Here is a 16,256-nt window from a genome sequence, read left to right on the forward strand (position 1 = left end):
GTTTAATAAATTCAACTCTGAAATATTGTCTATAGGGCCGGGAGTTTGGCCTAGTGGTTAAAGTGCTTGCCTAGCATGCATGAAGACCCGGGTTCGATTCCTCGGTACCACATACATAGAAAAAAGCCGGAAGTGGTGCTGAGGCTCAAGTGGTAGAGCTCTAGCCTTGAGAAAGTCCAAGGACAGTGCTCAGGCCCTGAGCTCAAGCCCAGGACAGGCAAAAAAAAATGAAATATTGTCCATATTGCCACTATGATATTTTAATACTTTCCTATTCCTTGAACTTTGTATTACTGAACTTCTAAGACGGACCTTAGTCTTCATTCTGTTTATCTTTCTGTGGTCACTGCTCAAATACAATAAAATTCCAATTTTGGAATTTGTGTAACTGCTGTCCACTCCATTTTTGATTTGGAACAGGATGTTTTGCTACCAATCCACAATCCGGAAAAAAGAAAGAAAGATATGGGAAAAAATACAACTCAGAAAGCCTTTTCTTCCTTAAGTGGAGCACTTCCAAACAAAAGGGGTCATGAGGCAACCTACACATTTCTCTATGCTTTCTGTGCTCAATAGTGAGGTGGAGAAGTACCAGACTTGTAAGTAGATGAATAATAAAAGCCATGTGTTCTATGCAAACTGTTCTATAAAAATACTGATTGCTTCCTTGCTATCCTTCAGCATAATCATCCTTGGCTTTTCTAACCCACATGGATGAGGGTTAGAATTTGCTGAATACTTATGTTTATTGTATACCACATGCCCCAACTATTTGTGTATGTGTGTGTGCCTGTGTGTGTGTGTGTACACATGTGCCAGTACTGGGGCTTGAACTCAGGGCCTGGGTACTGTCTATGGGTTTCTTTTGCTCAAGGCTAGCACTCTACCACTTCAGGTTTTCTCTGGGTAGTTTCCAGGAGGTAAGGGTCTCATAGACTTTCCTGCTCTGGCTGGCTTTGAACCTCAATCCTCAGATCTCAACCTCCTGAGTAGCTAGGATGACAGGTGTGCCTAGATAATCTTCCAGCTTTTTACTGTGATCTTTTTGCTATGTCTATTTTATATAAGTCAATAGGCTGGTCTGGGGAATCAAGGAATTGTAGCCAGGTTGTATAAATCATTCGTTAATCACAAAATTGAGCATCAGATACAAAGTGGCTGCAGGTCTTGGGATTGTGGTGGTGAAATAGTTAAGATTCACCGAAAGTAAAGGGCACACTTTGGAGGGGTTCCTTGGGCAAAGATACAGTATTCCCACCAATGCCAGCAGGGACGCACAGAGTGGACAAGGAGTTCCTGGCAGGACCCAAAACCAGGCTGAGAAGAGAGGAGGGACTTGTTTGCGGAAGGTACCGCGCGGAAGAAGACCGGGGAGCTGGGTGTGCGGTACTCAGAGACCCGCCATGCATCCCTGTGGCCCCTTTGCAGCTCCGGACCACTCCATCGCCTGGCCCCGCCCCCCGCCCCGCGAGGACACACCCCCCTGGGCTGAGAGCATCCAATCAGCAGCTCTGCCTGGAACTCCGCCCTCCTTCCGGCCGCGGCTATATAAACCGGCGCCCGGCGCTCCTCCGCAACGCCGTCGACGTTTGGGTCCTGTGGGCGGGGGGTGGCGGGCGTCACGTAGTCCTTCCGACCCGCGGCGTCCTCGGCCTCTCACGTCCGCGGCGCCGCCCCTCCGTGACCACCGGCGCCCCCGCGGCCGCCGAGCTCGGGCCCCGCCTCGCCTCTCTACCCCCGTCCCTCGGTCCTCGGCGACGGGCCGGCGCGATGCGGCTGGATCCCAGGCCCACGGCGGCGCTGGCGGTGGCGATGATGCTGTTGCTGTGCGCCGCGGCGGCCGGCGCGGGCCAGGCCGAGGAGCTGCACTACCCGCAGGGCGAGCACCGCGCCGACTACGACCGCGAGGCGCTGCTGGGCGTGCAGGTGGGCGACCGGGCCTCGACCCGCCGCGGGCTTTGTCCCGGGACAAAGGGGGGCGGCCGCGCGAGGCCTGGCCGGGGCGGCCGCGCGCGCTCTCGCTCGCCCCCTCCCCTCCCCCTTGGTTCGGGGGAGACCCCGGCGGGGTCCCTGGGGGGTGGGGGCGGGGACGAGGGGCCTCGAGTGCGGGTGTGTTAAAGACTGTAAACAAGGGGTGGAGCTGGTACCTCCCGTTTACGAGACCCCACTGGCGGCAGTAACGCGTGGCGCTCTCGTGTACCTTTACCTCTCCCCCCCGCCCCCCCAAAGGAAGACGTCGATGAATATGTCAAACTCAGCCCCGAAGAGCAGCAAAAAAGACTGCAGGCCATCATAAAGAAAATCGACGCGGACTCGGACGGCTTTCTCACCGAAGGTAAGGCGAGAGAGAGAGAGAGAGAATCACGTGCATAAGATAAATTAAGCAGAGGTGAACGTCAAATGTTTGGTTTTTTTTTTTTTTTTAAGGTGGGCCAACACGTTGAGAGGGGTGGATGGAGGTACCATGATTTAAGAGGGCAGGTTTTATACGTGAAAGCGGTCATCCAGCTAAAACTAGTTTTCTCCAGGAGAATAGAACCATCATGGATCCTGTAAATGATACGTGCAAGTCATAGCACAAGACACCCTCTTCCTTATGTGCCCATCGTGAGCGCAACCCGAAACATTCATCTCAGAAATGAGGCATCCAGGCGTTTATTGTTCCGTTGATAGGTACTTGATTAGAATCCTAAGAATTTGCACTTTAAAAGGAGATAAGGAGAAAAAGACTTGTTGCCCATGAGTATTGTTGATTGTAACATAATAAGAGTGGATATAGGTGGGTACTGGTGGCTCATGCCCGTAATCCTAGCTACTCAGGAGCCTCAGAACTGAGTGGGGATTGAGGTCTGAAGCCAGCCTTGCCAGGAAAGTCAGTGAAGTCTTTTTTTTTTTTTTTTTTTTGTCAGTCCTGGTGCCTGAACTCAGGGCCTGGGCACTGTCCTTGGACGCATTTTGCTCAAGGCTAGGGCCCTGCCACTTGAGCCACAGCAACACTTCCAGCTTTTTCTGAGTATTTGATACCGAAGAATCAAACCCAGGGCTTTGTGCATGGTAGGTAAGCACTCTACCACTAGGCTACGCTCCTCACCCCAAGTCAGTGAAGTTCTTATCTCCAGTAAATACTCAGAAAAGGCCAGAAGTAGTGCTGTGGCTCAGGTGTCTACCCTTGACCCAAAGAAGCTCAGGAACAGTGCCCAGACCCTGAGTTCAAGTTCCAGGACTGGCACCCAAAGAAAAGTCAAGAGCCAGGAGTTTGGCCTAAGGGTAGAGTGTTTATCTGGCATGCACAAAGACCCAGTTTTGATTCCTCTGTACCACATACATAGAAAACCAGAAGTGGTGCTGTGATTCAAGTGGTAGAGCGCTAGCCTTGAGGAAAGCCCAGTGACAGTGCTCAGGCCCTGAGTTCAAGCACCAGCACTGGGGGAAAAAGAAAAAAAAAAGAAGTCAATAGAGCCATCTGTCCATCTCCCTGTAGATGAAGCAATCCAGAACAGTGGTAAGCCTTTCCACCCCCTCCACCCTCCAAGTAAATGGCAAAGCCAGGGCTAGTCCTGAACCTTGCTTCTCTGTACCGTGCAATAATGATGAGTATAATTGCCTTGTTTTGAAGATTAGAGACAGATTAGAGTCCCTGATAGGACACTTGTTCATTGTGTGGTTGCATAATAATTATTCGGCCCTGGTTATTAGACTTTCAGGAGACATTGTCTTTGGGTTTCTGTTTACCAGACCTTTCCCAAAGATATCCCAGCCAGTTTTTTGGGGTTGTTTTTTGTTTGTTTTGGTCATGGGTTTTGAACTCAGGGCCTGGGCACTGTCTCTGAACTTGTTTGCTCAAGGCCAGTGCTTTACCACTTTGAGCCACAGCTCCACCTCTGGTTTTTAGGTGGTTCATTGGAGATAAAGAGTCTCTCTGACTCCGCCTGCTCAGGCTGGCTTTAAACTGCAATCCTCAGATCTCAGCCTCCTGAGTAGGTCGAATTACAGGCATGAGCTACAGCGCCCTGCTTCAGCCAGTCTTTAAACCGCCAGCCCCTTGCCTTTAACCCATTCTCTTCTTGCAAGTGAATCGTATGTCCCTTTTCTGTAATGCAGTGAGTACAGTTAATACCACAGTGAGAGGTTTTAGAGGTTGATCTCTCTGACCGGGTACCAGTGGCTTGTACCTGTAATTTTGACTACTCAGGAAGCTGAGATCGGAGGATTGCAGTTCAGAGCAAGCCCGAGCGGGGAAAATCCATAAGATTCTTAGCTCCAGATAACCACTAAAAAGCCAGAAGTGGCTTAAGTGGTAGAGTGCTACATACATTTGAGCACAAAAGCTCAGGGACAAGCACCCAGGCCCTGAGTTCAAGTTCCAGGACTGACACCAAAATACTACTACCAATAATAATATTAATTGTTATCCACAACCTTGTGAAATTTTCTTTTGATATTTTATGACATGTTTAAAGGAAGTGCACGGTGTTTCTCAAACTTCAATCACTTGATTACCTTTTCATAATTTAATCCATATCTTATTTCATATATATGTGTATATATATATATATATATATATATATATATATATATATAGCTAGGCATGGTGATACCTCCCTATAATCTCACCATTGGAGAAAGGGAGTGAGGGAGGACTCGTGTGAAATCAGTCTTGTTTACCTAGCAAGATATGTCTCAAAACACACACACATAAAAGATATACACATGTCTTGAATTATATATAATATATATCTCGATTTTATATAACATTTAATTCATGTTTAGTCTAAAGACATTCCTTTCATAATTGACGAGCGATCTTTTGAATACATGTTAAAATAAATATTCATTCAGATACTTGGGGGCTACCTGGAGACCTGTGGTGGTTAGCGAAGTTTCCAATAATTAAAAAAAAATTTAAAAGTAAGGAGCATGCGGGGCACGGTGGCTCATGCCTGTCATCTTAGCTACTCAGGAGGCTGAGATTTGAGGATCAGGGTTCAAAGCCAGCCCGGGCAAAAAAGGACCGGGAAAAGGGAAGTGGGGCTTGGCTCAAAGTTAGGGCGGTAGCCTTGAGCTGAAGCTCAGGGACCAGCGCCCAGGACAAGTTCAAGCCCCAAGTCCAAAAAAAAAAAGAAAGAAAAATGTGTGCTATGCATGACCACAGGCTTAGACCCTGAGCACCCCCCTCTCTACTCCCCCGACTTCTTCCCCAGTACTTCAACGGCGGGGTCACTTTTTCTTCCTGAGAAGGGTTTAAACCCCTCCTTACCCAGGTGAGAATTCCTGTCGACATTCACTGTGTCCTGGGAAATTCCCCTAGGTGAACTCAGCCAGTGGATTCAGATGTCTTTTAAGCATTATGCCATGCAGGAAGCCAAACAGCAGTTCGTGGAATACGATAAAAACGGCGATGGGACAGTGACGTGGGATGAGTACAACATTCAGATGTACGACCGAGTGATTGACTTCGATGACAACACGGCCCTGGACGACGCGGAGGAGGAGTCGTTTAGACAGGTAAGCACAGGCCGTGTCTTACACCTGCTCCCACTCCATGAACCGAGGCTCTGGAGCCTGGGCTGCACTTCTTGTTCTCCACCCCGGCCCCTCTCTCCACTCCACTGCTTCCTTTGATACCCGACTCAGGACTCCTACTTGAACCTCTGTTGCCGCCCTCTGCATCACTCTGTCCCTTTTTAAAATGTTGATTTTATCTCACTGTTTGATTTTATTGTTGTAGTTGGTGGTGGGCTTGAACTCAGGGACTGGGTGCTGTCTCGAAGCTGTTCAAGGCTAGCACTCTACCACTTAGCCACAGCTCTGCTTCCTCACTAGATAATTTTATTTTATTTTTTTTATTTTTTGCCAGTCCTGGGCTTTCTCAAAGCTAGAGCTCTACCACTTGAGCCTCAGCACCACTTCCGGCTTTTTTCTATGTATGTGGTACCGAGGAATCGAACCCTGGTCTTTGTGCATGCTAGGCAAGCACTCTACCACTAGGCCAGACTCCCAGTCCACTAGATGATTTTTTTTTTTTTTTTTATCAATAATCAGTTTTACATCAGAAGGCTCTGTCGGCAAATTCTCACTGGAAAACAAAACTAGTTTTATATAACTCAACTACAAAAGAAAAAATAAGTGGTACTATAAACAAAAAATTTAGCACTTAACCATTTTTAAATTCAGTTGTACCTTAGTACACCATCTAACTGTTCAGCCAGTCTTTGATGCCCTTCAGCCTTGCAGAACTGAGCTCTGTACCCAGCTTGCCCTCTTCCCACACTCCTCCCGCAGGCCTGGCAGCGCTCTGCTTTGTGTCTGCTCTGGACTACCAGGTATCTTCCAGAAGTGTCTGTCTCTGTGTCTGGCTTACTTCACTTCCTTTGCCGTCCTCAAGATTCTCCCATGATATGGCATGTGTCAGAATCTCTTGCCTAAAAAAAGCCAAGTGATAAGGTGCGGTATATGTACTTGAGTGTCACATTTTGCCTCACCAACACGTGCCACTGCAGTGGTAGTGGTTCAGTGAACCTGGTATCGGGATGCCACTTTGACCTCCTACTTTTACTTCTCTTGGGTACATGCCCAGAAATGGGACTGTTGATTTGAAGTCTGTTTTTGTTTTATTTAGTTAGTTATTTTTGTTGCCGGTCCTGGGGCATGGACTCAAGGGTTCCTGAGCTTTTTTTTTTTTTCTCCTGAAGACTAGCATTTGAGCCACAGCACCACTTTCCAGCTTTTTTTGGTGATTAATTGGAGATATGAGTCTCATAGACTTTTCTGCCCAGGCTGGCTTTAAACTGCCATCCTCAGATCTCAGCTTCCTGAGTAGCTGGTATGAGCCGCCAGTACCCAACTGTTTTTAAATTGTATTAAAGAATTGCCATACTGTTTTTCATAGCCCTGCACCCCAAGACTCAGTATCACTATGAGTTCAGTGGCATGCTGTTTTTATTGTTGCAGCATAATCTCTTTATTTCTGGGGGGGGAGACTATTTTGGGGCTTCATTTTACAGCGTGTTAATTGTCTCTAAGCCTCTTTGTGCTCAAGTGCTTTACCATTTGAGTCACAGCACCACTTTTGGCTTTTTCTGAGTAGTTTATTGGAGATAGGAGTCTCAGGGTCTTTCCTGCCTAGTCTGGCTTTGAATTGTGGTCCTCAGATATTATCAGCCTCCTGAACAGCTGGAATTACAGGCGTGAGCTACCAGTATCTGGCTGCAATGTAATCTTAAGCAGAAATGGGGAAAACAATCTAGGAATTAGCAACTTATCAAGACTTCAGAAGTTTTATTAGACTAAAATATATCAACACAAGTGAAAGGTTGTGATATAATGATTTTAAAAGGTGTGTGTGGGTGTGTGTGTGTGACTCTCCTGAACTCAGGGCCTGGGTTCTGTCCTTAAGCCTTTTTTTTTTTTTTTGCCAGTCCTGGGACTTGAACTCAAGGCCTGAGCACTGTCCTCGGGCTTTCTCAAGGCTAGAGTTCTACCACTTGAGCCACAGTGCCATTTCCAGCTTTTTCTATGTGTGTGGTATCAAGGAGTAGAACCCAGGTCTTTGTGCATGTTAGGCAAGCACTCTACCACTAAGCCAAACTCCTGGGCTTTGGACACTTTTTGCTCAAGGGTAGTGCTCTGCCACTTGAGCCACAGCACCACTTCTGGCTTTTTCTGAGTGTATAGTACTGAGGTATCGAACCCAGGGCTTCGTGCATGCTAGGTGAGTACTCTAGGCTGCCCACTCAGGGTTCCCCTTGAGCCTTTTTTTTGCTCAAGGTTAGCACTACCACTTGAGCCAAGCTCATCTTCAGCCTTTTAATTTGTGGGTGGTTCATTGGAGATAAGAGTCTCACAGACTTTCCTGTCCAGGCTGACTTTGATCGTGATCCATGATCCTCAGATCTCAGCCTCTTCAGTAGGAAGTTTACAGGCAGGGGCCACCAGTGCCTAGCCAGACAATCCTTTTAAGGAAGAATTAGCAACGGCTAGTATTCTAAAGGAAATGTGCCCCCAAATGAACGCCTTCCAGCAGGAATCCTATTGGTGGTTATTTGACAGCTCAGGAATGTGTTTCATGAGTTGGAGCCCTTCCTGACCAGAGTTGAGCACCCTAGCCTCTAAGGCGAGCGAGCAGTAAGTGCGCATGTGCAGTAGTGACTGGCCTAGGACGTAGCTTCCTGTACTGATCTGAATTATAAGACTACTCGAGTTCTGGGGTCACGGTTCCTGCCTGTAGAATGACAGTTCTGTCCCCCTTGTTTCTTTTACAGGAGACTAGTGACTAGCGCTTTTCCTTTTTTATTTCTTGCTGCCTTAGCCTCAGCCGGAGCACAATTGTTTTTTGTTTTTTGTTTTTGTTTTTTGTCAGTTGTGGGGCTTGAGCTCTTCAGCTCAAGGTTACTGCCCTTCCTCTGGGCCTGGAGCCACAGCATCAATTCCAGTTTTCTGGTGGTTAATTGGAGATAAGAGTCTCATATTCTTTAATACCTGGGCTGGCTTTGAATTGTGATCTCAGATCTCAGCCTCCTGAGTAGTTAGGATTACAGGCGTGAGCCACTGTGCCCAGCTAACACAAGGGCTTTATAAAGGCAAAAGTAAGAGTGTACAAGTGTTATGAAATGGGCACAGCTTTTTGTTGTTCCTCATTTTTGTGGATTTTTTTTTTACCTGTTGCTTCAAAATGAAAGATTAATGAAGTGTAGTTGCTATTAAATTGTGTCCAAATGGAAACGAAATGTGAATCACAAAATATTTCTTTGCTCTGCCCCTCCTTTGTTTTTTCTTTCAGAAATTTAAGTGTGCTGAAAGAGATCTTTCTTTCCATAAGCAAAATTGGCCAAATTTGGCTCCCCCTGCTGGAACTGGGACCTTTTGGCTGTGTGTTGAATGGTTCTTTCATAAGGAAATCTAAGCACTGGCTCTTGTGAATAGTGACTTATTCAGGAAGAACTTGATAGACTCCACAGAGCACTTGACATGCTTTATCTGCTTTTCCCCAGGTTAAACCTGAACATTACCATGCAAATTATTCCGTCTAGTGTATTTGAAACCATAAAACATAAAAACATTATTTAAAAAAGTATAAAACAGAAAACAGCAGCTGTTGCTTGGGGGTAACTAACTAGGTGAGGGCCTCAACTTGCTGAGCATGGACAAGTAAAACCTCGTCTTGCTGAGCATGAACAAGTTGTCGGCAGTGGTAAAGAACTGGTATTTGGGTAAGTGACTGCTGCCTAACCTGTTATTCCAACAGAGCTGGGGAGTGTGAGTCCACAGTGAAGTACATAAATTACCAGCTTAAGAAATATCCAAGCTGTGCTTTGACAAATGTGCCATTGAGTGTTTATCTACTGTCAGGATGGGACCCGCTTAGGTTTTTCATATATTTGTTTCTGAATATGTTCACAATTACCATGTTAAAGAACAGGCTGGCCGACATCTGTAATTCTAGCTTCTCAGGTGCCTGAGCTATTAGGATTGCAGTTCAGAGCCAGCCCAGGCCTCAAGTCCAAATAAAGAGTAGGCTTTCAAATCCTGGGGGTCTGTTCTAATAATGTGATCGTCTCAATATATAAGGACTATTCTTTTGAAACATTTTAGCATGTTTTTGAAAAATAATTTTAAAGACCCCTACCACCAGAAAAGAGTAGCACATGATGTAACTTCCTGTCCAGACCAATCCCAGTGTAAAGGAGATGGTACCTTATGGTACCTTAGGACCTCCAGAGGGTCCAGGTTTAACACATTTTAGTAAGCTGTATTTTCACTTTTTTTTTTCTTCCCCACTCCTGGGGCTTGAACTCAGGGCCTGAGCATTGTCCTTGGGCTTTTTCCCCAAGGGTAGTGCTCTAACCACTTGAGCCACAGCACCATTTACGGCTTTTTTTTTTCCCCCTTGTTAGTCATGGGGCTTGAACTCAGGATACTTACAGCTTTTCTATGTATGTGGTACTGAAGAATCGAACTGGCTCTTCCTGCATGCTAGGCAAGCACTCTACCGCTAGGCCAAACTCCTGGCCCTGTAGTTTTACTTTTATCAGCTCATTTAATCTGTCAGTTATATGACATCTATTTGTTTATGGTTTATTGAGGTACCATCTTGCTGAGTTGCCCAGGCTGGCTTTTGAACTTAGTCCTACACCCAGCCAACATTTACAAAACGCCCTGCAGTTCCAGTTTACTAATTACACAGTGAGATTGTCAGGCCAATTGCTTGTAAATTCTTACCCAATTTTATAGGTAAGGAAACAAGGGAGGTTTAGCACTTTCCCCTGAATACCAGAGCTATTGAGTGCCCTTGTTGGAATCTAGACCATAGCATTTTTGTGTAACCTTTGAATAAGTATCTGATTATTCTCCCAGTGTCCCTTTAGAAGAATGTTGTGAAGATAAATAAATTAATCCGATATTGCAGAGGTTGAACTAGGGGTTGAACCCAGGGCTTTGTGTTTGCCAGGTAGGTGATCTGTCACTCCAGTCACACCCCTGACCCCAAGAATATACTTTAAATATCACCTGTTTTGTGGTTTCAAAGTATTTTTAATATTACGCTGAGGGCTTTCTCCATGGTCAAATTTTTTTAATTTTCAAAGCTTCATTTAAAGGACAAGAAGCGATTTGAAAAGGCTAATCAAGATTCCGGCCCTGGTTTGAGCCTTGAAGAATTCATTGCTTTTGAACATCCTGAAGAAGTTGACTATATGACGGTAAGGAATAAAAAAAAGGTTGAGAATTATTGTCATTAAATGAGTCGCATGGCCAGTTACTCTTGTTATCCTAGCGGCTCAGGAGGCTGCGGTCTAAAGGTCATGGTTCAAAGCCAGCCCAGGCAGGAAGGCCTGTGAGACTCTTGTCTACAGTTAATCACAGAAAGCTGAGAGGAGTGCTTTGGCTTAAGTGGTAGAGTGCTCGCCGTGAGCAGAACGCAGGGATGGCACCCAAGCCCTGAGTTCAAGCCCCAGAACTGGCACCAAAGGGGAAAAATGGTATGAATAAGCAGCCTTGAATAAGAAGGCGGCAGGTACATTTTTCTCCCTAGCTCAGTAGTCAAAGACTGTCATTAATGTTACCTCTCTTGTTATTGCGGAGCTTCTGTTCACTGTCTTGGCACAGGAAACATGACCTAGTTGAAGAACAATGCTGCGCATAATTTAGATGCCAAAAGTTAAGTTGGGCCAAGCAAATAAGGTTCTAGAACAGCAGGCAATGGATAACTGGGCCTTGACTTGTAGAGTGAGAACAGTTGCTTAGAGGGTAGGGAGCGCAGTGGGCTGGAAGTAATGAGGGGAAGAGGCTCTGTGGCACATAGCCCGCGGGGGCGGCCCGGCCCTGGTCAGCGCTTCGGAGAAATCATGGACAGGAATGCTGATTACTACTTAGGTATTAGTGATCAGAGAAGGGCTCACACCCGTCATCCCAGCTACTCGGGAGGCTGAGATCTGAGGATCACAGTTTGAAGCCAGCCTGGGCAGAAAAATCTGGGAGACTCTCCAGAAAATGCCAGAAGTAGTGATGTTGCCCAAGTGGTAGAACTCTGGCCTTGAGTTCAGAGAAGCTCAGGCACAGTGCCCACAGGCCCTGAGCTCAAGCCCAGGACTGGCAAAAAAAAAAAAAAAAAAGACAGCATTCTTTACAGCTGCTGCTAGGTTGGGGAGATCTAGAGAAGAGGGAGGGGAACAGGCAGAAAAGAGGGTCTAGGGTCTGCCTTGGGTGTTGAGGGGTTCAGGAGACTGAACTGAGTTCTTCAAAGCATTGGGATCATCTAGGAATACAGCTTAGAACTGTTGCTCCCCAGTTCCCAGAATCGTCCTTCTCGTATGGATAACCTCAGTGATTATCCTAGAGAAATTCTGTAACAGGATGTATTCAGTGGTTTGGCGGCGGGGGGGGGGGGGGGGGGGGGGAAGCACTGAGTGTGCTGGTCCTGGGTTTTGAACTCAGGTCCTGTCCTTGAGCTTTTCTTTCCTCCAGGCTAGTGCTTTGCCATTTGAGCTGCAGCTCCACTTTTGGCTTTTTGGGTAGTTTGTTGGAAAGAGTTACATAACCTAGACTTTCCACCTGAGCTAGTTTCAAACCCCAGCCCTCAGATCTCGGCCTCCTGTGAGTTAGAGTGCCAGGTGTGAGCCACCTGCTAAGCTTTACTTCTCTCTTTGTACGTGCAACAGGAGTTCGTCATTCAGGAAGCTTTAGAAGAACATGACAAAAACGGTGATGGGTTCGTTAGTTTAGAAGAATTTCTTGGTGATTACAGACGGGATCCAAGTAAGTTACCTGGGGTGAAGCAAACGGGAATGAAGGAAACAGCTCGTGGAGCTTTGACAGGAAGATAACCAGAGGAACCCAGCCTGGCTTCTGTGCTGAGGCTAAGCCAGCCCAGGGCAGTTCAATCCCAGGACTTAGAGACTGTCTGAGATACTGCCTGGCTCATTCTCATTTCCATCTTGAGATCCAACCAGTGTAATGTCACTGTTAATTCAAACTGGGGAGGAAAGTTGAGCACTGGTGTTTATTTATTTATTTTTTTTGCCAGTCATGGGCTTGAGCTCAGGGCCTGAGCACTGTCCTTGGACTTTCTCAAGGCTAGAGCTCTACCACTTGAGCCTCAGCACGACTTCCGGCTTTTTTCTATGTATGTGGTACCGAGGAATCGAACCCGGGTCTTCATGCATGCTAGGCAAGCACTTTAACCACTAGGCCAAACTCCCGGCCCCAGCACTGGTGTTTATACCTGTAATCCCAGCTACTCTGCAGGCTCAGATCTGAGGATCGTGGTTCAAAGCTAGCTGGGGCAGGAAGGTCTGCGAGACTCATTATTTCCAATGAAATAACCACAACAAAACAAAACTGAAGTGGGAGCTGTGGTTTAAGTGATAGCAAAAGAGGCACAGGGGCAGTACCCAGGCCCCAAGTTCAAGCCCCAGGATTGGCCCTTGGACACGCACAAACATACAAGATACATCAAGAACGCAATTTTAAAACTGATCACCTTGCAGGGTGCTGTGGCTCACACCTGTAATCCTAGCTACTTAGATGGCTGAGATCTGAGGATCAGGGTTCAAAGCCAGCCTGGGCACAAAAGGACCTGAGACTCTTATTTCAGATTAACCTCTAGAAAGTGGGAAGTGGGGCTTGGCTCAAGGGTAGGGTGGTAACCTTGAGCTGAAGAACTCAAAGACAATGCCCAGACCAAGTTCAAGCCCCATGACCCACAAAAAAACCCCAAACAACCACAACAACAAAACTGATCACCTTATTGTGAATTTTACATTAAAACTTTACATGTGATTACCTTGTAAAAACTGCATATGGGGGGCTGGGAATGTGGCCTAGTGGTAGAGTGCTTGCCTAGCATGCATGAAGCCCTGGGTTCCATTCCCTAGTACTACATACATAGTAAAAGCTGAAAGTGGCACTGTGGCTCAGTGGTAGAATGCTAACCTTAACAAAAGAAGCTCAGGGACAGTGCCCAGGCCCTGAGCTCAAGCCCCAGGACTGAGACACACACACACACACACACACACACACACACACACACACACACACACACAAAATCCGCTGTATGGTCACATGTGCATAAGAATAGTACCCAGCCTAAAAATAAATTTGTGTGTATTTCAGAACTTTCCAGTTCAGTAGTTGTGTTTTCAGTGTTCTTCCTTTACATAATAAAACTTTGCATTCACTTCCTTTATTCCACACCTTTATTGCACACATGCAGTATTGTGTATGTCATCTGTGTGTGTATATATGTGTCTGTTTTCTTTTTTTATTTAGCTGCAAATGAAGATCCTGAGTGGATACTTGTTGAGAAAGACAGATTCGTGAATGACTATGACAAAGACAGTGACGGCAGGCTTGATCCCCAAGAGCTGTTGTCCTGGGTGGTCCCCAATAACCAGGGCATTGCCCAAGAGGAGGTGAGCCTCCCAGAATGCCGTGCGCATGGGTGTGGTGGGGGGTGAGCCTCCCAGAATGCTGTGCGCATGGGCGTGGTCCACGGGGGTGGATCCCACACGCTGCCTTCTGTAGGAAGGGATCCAAAGAAGTCATGCAGTCCTCAGGACTAACAGTGTTGTCTTCAGTAAACCATTGTACTGTTGTACAAGGCTGGGGAGACAAAGTTAAGTTTGTGGAAACAGGCATCCGAAACTCAGGCTGGCTTCTAATCTGTGATCTGAAGATCACAGTTCAAAGCCAGCCAACACACAGGACTCACAAGTGAACCACCCGAAGAGCCGGAAGTGGGGCTGTGGCCTTAGGCAAAGGGAGCTCTGGAACAGCATCCAGGACTCGCCAGGAGTTTGACCTAGTGGTTGAGAGCGCTCGCTTAGCATGTACAAAGACCTGGGTTCAATTCCTCGGTACCACATACATAGAAAAGCCAGAAGTGGTGCTGTGGCTCAGGTGGTGGAGCTCTAGTCTTGAGAAAGCCCAAAGACTGGCCAAAAAAATAATTCTGTGTGGGCACAGTGGATAAAATGATAGTTTATATTTGCCTATGAGGCTTAAAGTGGGTTATACTGTCATTTTGCTTGATCTTGAGATTCCCTGGATTGGATTTGTGTGGAGACATAGAACCTAACAAATTAAAATGGAATAAAGCAGCAGTACACAGATTCAGTTACAGAGTGGTTTATAAGAAAAAGCCGGACCTGGGCGTGGTGGCTCATGCCTGTAATCCTAGCTAGGCAGGAGACTGAGATCTGAGGATCAGGTTCAAAGACAGCCCAGGCACTAAATCACTAGAAAATCAGAAATGGGGCTGTGGCTCAGGGGTAGGGCAGTAGCCTTGAGCTGAAGAGCTCAGGGACAGTGCCCAAGCCCAGCATTCAAGTCCCATGACCCACAGAAAGAAAGAACTGGCAGTCTGGCTCAAGGGGTAGAGTGGTAGCCTTGAGCAAAAGAAGCTCAGGGACAGCGCCCGATGCTGAGTTCAAGTCTGAGGAGTGGCTTCCCCCAAAAAAGGAATGTGTTATAGCAAAATAGTAATGAGTGGTTGGCACACCCAAATCATTGCAGCAGAACTATCTTTTACTAGCATGTGAAGGACTAGCCACAGTGACTCCCTGCTCACCTTTCCGCTTGGGTCTGTGTTCAAGGCTGCCCATCTGATTGACGAGATGGATCTGAACGGGGACAAGAAGCTGTCTGCAGAGGAGGTTCTGGAGAGCCAGGACTTGTTTCTCACCAGCGAGGCCACGGATTACGGGCGGCAGCTTCAGGACGATTACTTTTACCATGATGAGCTCTGAGCGCCGGCTGTGGCCCGCCATGACCTCCAGCCAGCTCCCCTCCCGTGAGGAAATACCCACAGACGTCGCACACTTCCGTCCAGCGACAGCCGAAAGGAGCTCCATGTAGAAGGAGAAACAACTGGATATTTGTTTCGTAATGTATTCGATGAGGTTTAAACGTTAATGTTGTGCCATGTCACCTAAACACTACCATCCTCTTAGTTCCGCCTAGTGGAATCTTTGACTTTCTTTCTCTGTACTTGGGGGGAAAAAATGGATTATAGACCTGCTTGAAGAATATTGTTATTATTTAAGTAGTTTGGGACAAAGCCTTCCAGGCTCGTGTGGTACTAAGTAGGTCTAATTGGGAAGCTGACAAGAAGACCAGTGTGTTTAGATTTAGTTTTTTTGTTTAAAAAAAAAAAAAAAAAAAACTTTAAAGAAACCTTCAAAAAAAAAAAAAACCCCATAAACCTCACATTCATGTCACGTTTGACTTCATTTTAAAATGGTTTCTCTAAAGGGTTCTGTCGTATGAAATAGAACTTTCTATTTTTGCATATGTATAGATAGTAATTATATTTAATGTATAACTATAGCATTATGGTGAGTGGCATTTGACATTGTCCAAAGCCCTTTTTGTGTGTGGTTTTTTTTTTTTTTTTTGACTGATTAAAGATGAACTTTCTTTTGTATGCTTGTTGGCCCATCTTTTAACTTTCCAGGCAGCCCTAGGGTCAGTGCAGGCTCTGCTGTGTTCTGAGATATTTGCCTGTTCACCCCTTTATTTGGGTAGTTAGTGAAGTATTCAAGACTACTCAGTTATTCCTGGTGTGTGTGTCAGTGTGTCAGTCCTAAAGCTTCAATTCAGGGCCCGAGCACTGTCCCTGAGCTTTTTGGGTCAAGGTTAGCACTCTACCCCTTGAGCCACAACTTCACGTTCAGTTTTTGGCTAGTTAATCGGCGATGCTCCTGAGTAGATGACACGTGAGCCACTGGCACCCAGTTAATAATACTTATTTAATTCCTGCA

General features: G+C 46.4%; 1 protein-coding gene across 2 annotated transcripts; it reads left to right on the forward strand.

The window, feature by feature from the left end:
- The first annotated feature begins 1,569 nt into the window (after window positions 1-1,569).
- On the forward strand, window positions 1,570-15,919 carry Rcn2 (reticulocalbin 2). 2 transcript variants are annotated; one of them, XM_090321813.1, is made up of 7 exons: window positions 1,570-1,926; window positions 2,230-2,335; window positions 5,309-5,505; window positions 10,584-10,697; window positions 12,156-12,252; window positions 13,765-13,907; window positions 15,090-15,919. In XM_090321813.1, the coding sequence occupies exons 1-7, from the start codon at window positions 1,771-1,773 to the stop codon at window positions 15,240-15,242; spliced, it is 966 nt and encodes a 321-aa protein (XP_090177939.1). In that variant the 5' UTR covers window positions 1,570-1,770; the 3' UTR covers window positions 15,243-15,919. The 2 variants fall into 2 exon arrangements, with proteins under 2 accessions (XP_090177939.1, XP_090177940.1); XM_090321814.1 differs by having other exon boundaries at window positions 10,596-10,697.
- The last annotated feature ends 337 nt before the right edge of the window (window positions 15,920-16,256 follow it).

This window comes from Megascapheus bottae, chromosome 30, assembly GCF_031878675.1.
Source record: "Megascapheus bottae isolate mThoBot1 chromosome 30, mThoBot2.hap1, whole genome shotgun sequence".
In the NCBI taxonomy this organism is placed as follows: Eukaryota; Metazoa; Chordata; class Mammalia; order Rodentia; family Geomyidae; genus Megascapheus; species Megascapheus bottae.

Coding starts and splice junctions, on each gene's coding strand:
- Rcn2 (XM_090321813.1), top strand. CDS start 1,771: ATGCGGCTGGATCCCAGGCCCACGGCGGCGCTGGCGGTGGCGATGATG. Junction 2,336..5,308: donor GGACGGCTTTCTCACCGAAG/GTAAGGCGAGAG, acceptor AAATTCCCCTAG/GTGAACTCAGCCAGTGGATT. Junction 5,506..10,583: donor AGGAGGAGTCGTTTAGACAG/GTAAGCACAGGC, acceptor TAATTTTCAAAG/CTTCATTTAAAGGACAAGAA.